This window comes from Protomyctophum bolini (genome assembly GCF_963924005.1).
Source record: "Protomyctophum bolini genome assembly, chromosome: 3".
NCBI classification, from domain to species: domain Eukaryota; kingdom Metazoa; phylum Chordata; class Actinopteri; order Myctophiformes; family Myctophidae; genus Protomyctophum; species Protomyctophum bolini.
Window position 1 is genome coordinate 39,021,016 of NC_137864.1, and position 6,153 is coordinate 39,027,168.

At 40.9% G+C, this 6,153-nt stretch overlaps 1 protein-coding gene across 1 annotated transcript in view; it reads right to left on the minus strand.

The window, feature by feature from the left end:
- Positions 1 to 2,234: 2,234 nt before the first annotated feature.
- LOC308312421 (lysophosphatidic acid receptor 2-like) overlaps positions 2,235 to 6,153 on the minus strand; it is a gene marked incomplete at its 3' end in the record, with an annotated part of 8,240 nt that continues 4,321 nt past the window's right edge. Inside the window, 1 exon segment of the mRNA XM_080759027.1 lies at positions 2,235 to 2,317. Coding sequence (XP_080615153.1) covers positions 2,235 to 2,317 — 83 coding nt within the window.

Here is a 6,153-nt window from a genome sequence, read left to right on the forward strand (position 1 = left end):
GAGATTTATAGATTTTGGGGTATAAATAATATATTAGAAGCTTTTTTTAATTCAAGAATTGATCAATGTCACCATGGTCCACAATATCCTATACACTGTACGGAAAATAATAATGACAAAACGTGCCCTTTTTTCAAAAGGGCACATGTCCATATATAGGGCAAGGGCAGGTGGTGCTCTAGCACCCCCTAGTGTCAATCTGTGCACGCCACTGTTTGCATTGATGTCCAAGCTGGATGAGATATACGGTATGTAGAAAGAATAGAAAGAATGTGTTGTAATTTAAAGATTTAATACAACCATTACAATCTTACAGGAGAATATACCTCTCTCTTTAATATTTGTGACTACATTTGACTGAGGGACAGCCATTGGATTCGTTTTAAATATGACTGAGGGACTGCCATTGGATTAGTTTAAAATTTGACCGAGGGACTGCCATTGGATTAGTTTTAAATATGACTGAGGGACTGCCATTGGATTTCTTTTAGATTTTCGTTTTTTCATGTCATGTGAAAGCAGGGAATCATAGCTTCAAATTGACATATTGGTTGTTCAGTTTGACCCACCAGGTTTTGATGGCACTCAGTCAAATCTGGTCACATATATCAATATAAATGAATTTAAGTTCATAACCATAAGGTTCCCACACCTTGTAGCCTGTGACCCAAACAAAGAGATGGGACGTTTGCCCGGGACCCAAACTAGTGAAAATAGCAGATCTACAAGTGCAGACACAACGCATCGCTTCATCGGCTATTTTCACTACCTCTTAATTATTATCATCATCATCGTTTTATTTAATTTATTAGATTTTCTTTTGTCGTTTTAAAATTAATCTCATAACTATAAAGTCTCTGTGTGTACATGTGTGTACATGTGTACTTACGTCTGTACGTCTGTAATCCACGTTCGCCCCCACTGACTTCAAATTGGACACACACGTTCCACACAGACACCTCCAGACACCAAAACCGCCACAAAGGGCCCTCCCGGGACACCGCTCTACTTATTTAAAAAAATAAATACAAAAATAATCCATTGAAAGATTAAATATATATTTTAAATTATAGGAAAAGAAAATGGGATAAAAATGTGTCCATGACCAAGTTTGGGAAACAGTGGTTTACTGTACATACAGTAGGCCATTTTGCATCCTTCACAAAAGGACACTATACGTATAGCCGTCGAATACCTCACGTACATGTATGGTCTGTCACAAAGAAACCAAGAAATAAAACCAAACTAAACAACGTGATATTTTCCAGTAGAATTATTATGAGCACATGCAGAGCGTCACGCAGTAACCTTCAGAATATTATATTTCATGAAGGTCCCTGAATTCTGAAGGTCAAGCCATGGGCTCTCATTTCCATAAAAAACAACCTCCATGGATTTATAAGTACATTACAAAAAAATAATTAAAATAATGAGCAATAGGGGCTCCATTTTCGTCACCGCTAAACCAGTTATCCATAAACTTATTTGCCATTTTTTTTTTTTTTTTTTTTACTAATTTTGAAAAACATTTTTGAATAGTTCAACTAGCCAATCTACACTGACACTTTGTGAGCTTGTAGACTGGCCATGTTTTGCAAAAGAGAAGTTTAGGGATAAAGGGTTTTAGGGATAAAGGGTTTTAGGGATAAGGGTTTTAGGGATAAAGGGTTTTAGGGATAAAGGGTTTAGGGATAAAGGGTTTAGGGATAAAGGGTTTTAGGGATAAAGGGTTTAGGGATAAAGTGTTAGGGGATAAAGGGTTTAGGGATAAAGGGTTTAGGGATAAAGGGTTTTAGGGATAAAGGGTTTAGGGATAAAGGGTGTAGGGATAAAGGGCTTAGGGATAAAGGGTTTAGGGATAAAGGGTTTAGGGATAAAGGGTTTAGGGATAAAGGGTTTTAGGGATAAAGGGTTTAGGGATAAAGGGTGTAGGGATAAAGGGCTTAGGGATAAAGGGTTTAGCGGTGACGAAAATGGAGCCCTTGATGAATTTTTCTTTAAAAAAGCAAATTGTCTGTAGCTTTGTTACAATGGTAAGCAGGCCTGGGCCCTTAGCATGGGGGCGGGGCCTTTAATAATAACGATGTATTACTTAATAGTGAATATCTCTGTATTATACTACAAATCTGCCGCTGAGTATAGTTCATGTATATGCCACTTTGTCCACTCAAGGGATCTCTGTGTGAGTGTGTGAGTGTGTGTGTGAGTGTGTGTGTGTGTGTGTCTCATGCATGTCAGCTCTCGGTAGAGGTCTTCATGTCCTCAGAGCCCTCCAGCGTCATCAGAGGCGTCCCATTGGTCACCACGGTGGTCTTCTCTGGGCGGTCGACAACACGACTCTCATGAGGCTACAGAGAGAGAGAGAGAGAGAGAGAGAGAGAGAGAGACAGAGACAGAGAGAGACAGATACAGACAGATATAGAGAGAGACAGAGACAGAGACAGAGACAGACAGAGAGAGATACCAGCCCAGGCCATGCAGAGATGAGGAGAATTAGGTAACATAAAGTGGAGAAAACAGAAACAGAAACAGAGACAGAGAGACAGACAGATACCAGGCCAGGGCAGAGATGAGGAGAATTAGGTAACATAAAGTGGAGAAAACAGAAAGAAATTAAAAAGAGGCACAGAAAGTGAACAGGAAGCCAGAGGAAGAAGAAGAGAGGAAACAGGGTTAGTCGTTACAACCAGGAAACAGGAAGAGAAATGTGATGCGCGGTAGTGGATGTAGATATGGTATGTGCAGGTGTTTCACTTCCTGATATGAACAGGCATCATTTGCACTGGTGTAAAAGGAACTCAGTACATTTACTCAAGTACATTTTGGATTTAATTTTTGTAACCAATTTAGACCCGAGAACTGATTCTACAAATGTCTTCTAAATCATGAAAGAGACCCATGTTTCTACTGTACAGTATGTCATGAACCTTTTTCACGTCAAGGACCCCCAGAATTATCTGTATTTGGCCACCGACCCCCCCATCTGAAAATATGTAGTTCCAGGGACCACCCCCCCCCCCCCCCCAGAAGCATAGATTTGAGTTAAAAAAAACGTTCGCTCTGAAAGAATATATATTCAAAGGTTTGCGCCTCATTTTTCGAAAATAGCAGACCTACAAGCTCGCTATGCTTGTAGCTCTGTTATTTTTCAACAGCTGAAGCATGACAATGCTTAAAACACCAAAAGGGGTTCCCGCCCAGAATGGGTTGGACCTTACTTGAGTACTTCTACTCCACTACATCTCATTCAAACGGCAGATTACGATTACATGAAAATCTTTTAGTTACTAAATTCCTTTTTTCGATTTGGATTATTATTACAAAACATACATTAACCACTTCAGTACCAGTACATTTCGGCCATTTGAAAATAGCAGATCTACAAGCTCGCGATGATGAGACACATTGCGGGGGGCTTGTAGATGCATGGGCTATTTTCAAAAGACATGAATTTAAAACTTGAAATGGCACATTCTGCACAATGGTAAAAAATATCTTCTACATCCTGACAGTTTTATGAAAAAAGCTATGCTTCTATGTCAGTCGTTCTTCGATTTTTCAAAAAATTGTAGGTCTGCTATTTTTCAAATAAAACCCAAAATGGGTTCAGTATTTCGATGTCAATACTTCTATATATTTGCAGGGTCGATTAACCCATTCTAGGCGGGACCGCCTTTTGGTGTTCTACTCCCTCAGGCCGGGAACCCATTTCGGGGTACTGTAGTGTACAGTATGTAGTATGTACAGTATTCAAAAAAAAAAAAGATGACGCTATATAAATATTTGAAGTTTTTCCAGAAAACTTAGCTCAGGATTTAGAGGCGTTTTTAGAATCGGCCTCAGGCCTAAATATGTCAATCCATTCTGGGCGGTATTCCTCTTTTGGTGTTTTAAGCATTATGTTATACTTTAGCTGTTGAAAAATAGCCACGAGTGGCGCGCTACGAGCTTGTAGGTCTGCTATTTATGAAACATCGTAAAAAATGCGGCACAAATCTTTGAATACATTCTTTCAGAGCGAAGGTTGTTTTTTATTTCGACGTCAGGACTAAATAATATGTTAAGTAAAAAAACTTGAGTACATTTTCCACCGTTCAACGTTAGTAGACATGCAGTAGTATTACTTCCTGGTATACAAATACTTAATTTACATCTGGAACAAACTCACTGGAAACAGGGCACACACGCACACAAACACGTACACGCACACGCACACGCACGCACACACACACACACACACACACACACACACACACACACACACACACACACACACACACACACACACACACACACACACACACACACACACACAAAAACACACACACACACACACACGGCAGACACAACGAACAGACGTGGATTTGAAACCGTTGTATTTATTGATTCATTTTATAGCAAAAAAATTCAGCTGTAATTTCTGTACAAAAATAGAACAAATATATGCGGAGAAATGTTTTTAAAAATGTCTACAAGCCAACAGTAAGGCTGCATGATGACATGGAAAATAACAGAGTATTAAACATAATAGAGCACCGAAGTCATGTACTTTTTTATTTGCATTGTAATCCCCATAGGGGGGATTTTAGATCGCCTCATATAAGAACTGTGATTGAAAAATAAACATGTCACCCCGGCCGCTTCACTCATATGGATATGAAGAAGCAACTGACTGAGAGAAAACGCTGTGGTTACCGCTACTGAATTAGTTAAAATCTTCACTAGAAACAGACTGTATGATATTAGTGACTGACTGTCACAAACGATAAAGAGACACCTCCCTGACAATAACGCAGAGACAGCTTGTTTATTTCTGGACCACAACAATTATATGAAACGATTTTAAGATCACCCCATGTTATTCTCCATAGAGAAATGACGTCCGCGAACCAGGGGAATGGAGGGGACTTTAGAACCAGGGAAAACGAAGGGATGAGCGAGTGACGTCAGGACTTTAGAACCAGGGGAATGGAGGGGATGAGCGAGTGACGTCAGGACTTTAGAACCAGGGAAACGAAGGGATGAGCGAGTGACGTCAGGACTTTAGAACCAGGGGAATCGAAGGGATGAGCGAGTGACGTCAGGACTTTAGAACCAGGGGAATGGAGGGGGATGAGCGAATGATGTCAGGACTTTAGAACCAGGGGAATCGAAGGGATGAGCGAGTGACGTCAGGACTTTAGAACCAGGGGAATGGAGGGGGATGAGCGAATGATGTCAGGACTTTAGAACCAGGGGAATCGAAGGGATGAGCGAGTGACGTCAGGACTTTAGAACCAGGGGAATGGAGGGGGATGAGCGAGTGAACCAGGGGAATGGAGGGGATGAGCGAGTGACGTCAGGACTTTAGAACCAGGGGAATCGAAGGGATGAGCGAGTGACGTCAGGACTTTAGAACCAGGGGAATGGTGGGGATGAGCGAGTGACGTCAGGACTTTAGAACCAGGGGAATGGAGGGGATGAGCGAGTGACGTCAGGACTTTAGAACCAGGGGAATGGAGGGGATGAGCGAGTGACGTCAGGACTTTAGAACCAGGAGAATCGAAGGGATGAGCGAGTTACATCAGGACTTTAGAACCAGGGGAATCGAAGGGATGAGCGAGTGGCGTCAGGACTTCGGTGCTCTATTCCCTTTCTAATCAGGACATAAAGAATATTCCCCATAATAATATTCCACTTATATTGACACACAATCCCTTTAAGAGTATTGGTTGTAGTTATAGTAATACATGTTGTATCTATACATCTGTAGCTTTGAACCCATTTAAACCATTTATACATTTAAAAAAAATGTTTTCTAAAAAAACCTTATGTTTCTATGTCAGTGGTACTCAAACTATTTAATGTCTCAAGGACCCCCAGAATTATCTGTGTTTGGCCACAGGACCCCCATCTGAAAATATGTTGTCCCAGGGACCCTCCCCCAGAAGCAAAGATTTGAGTTAAAAACGTTCGCTCTGAAAGAATATATATCATACTATAATTCAGCGAATGTCTGTCTGTCTGAATGTCACTGACAGCGCGTTCTCATCATTGACTGCACCAATCACTCCCATTGTTTTCACACAGGCATTGACCATATGAATATGGAGGTCTTAACGGAGCCCTTTTTTTAATTAAAAACCCTCACACACCTCCGCCCCTTAGCGACAC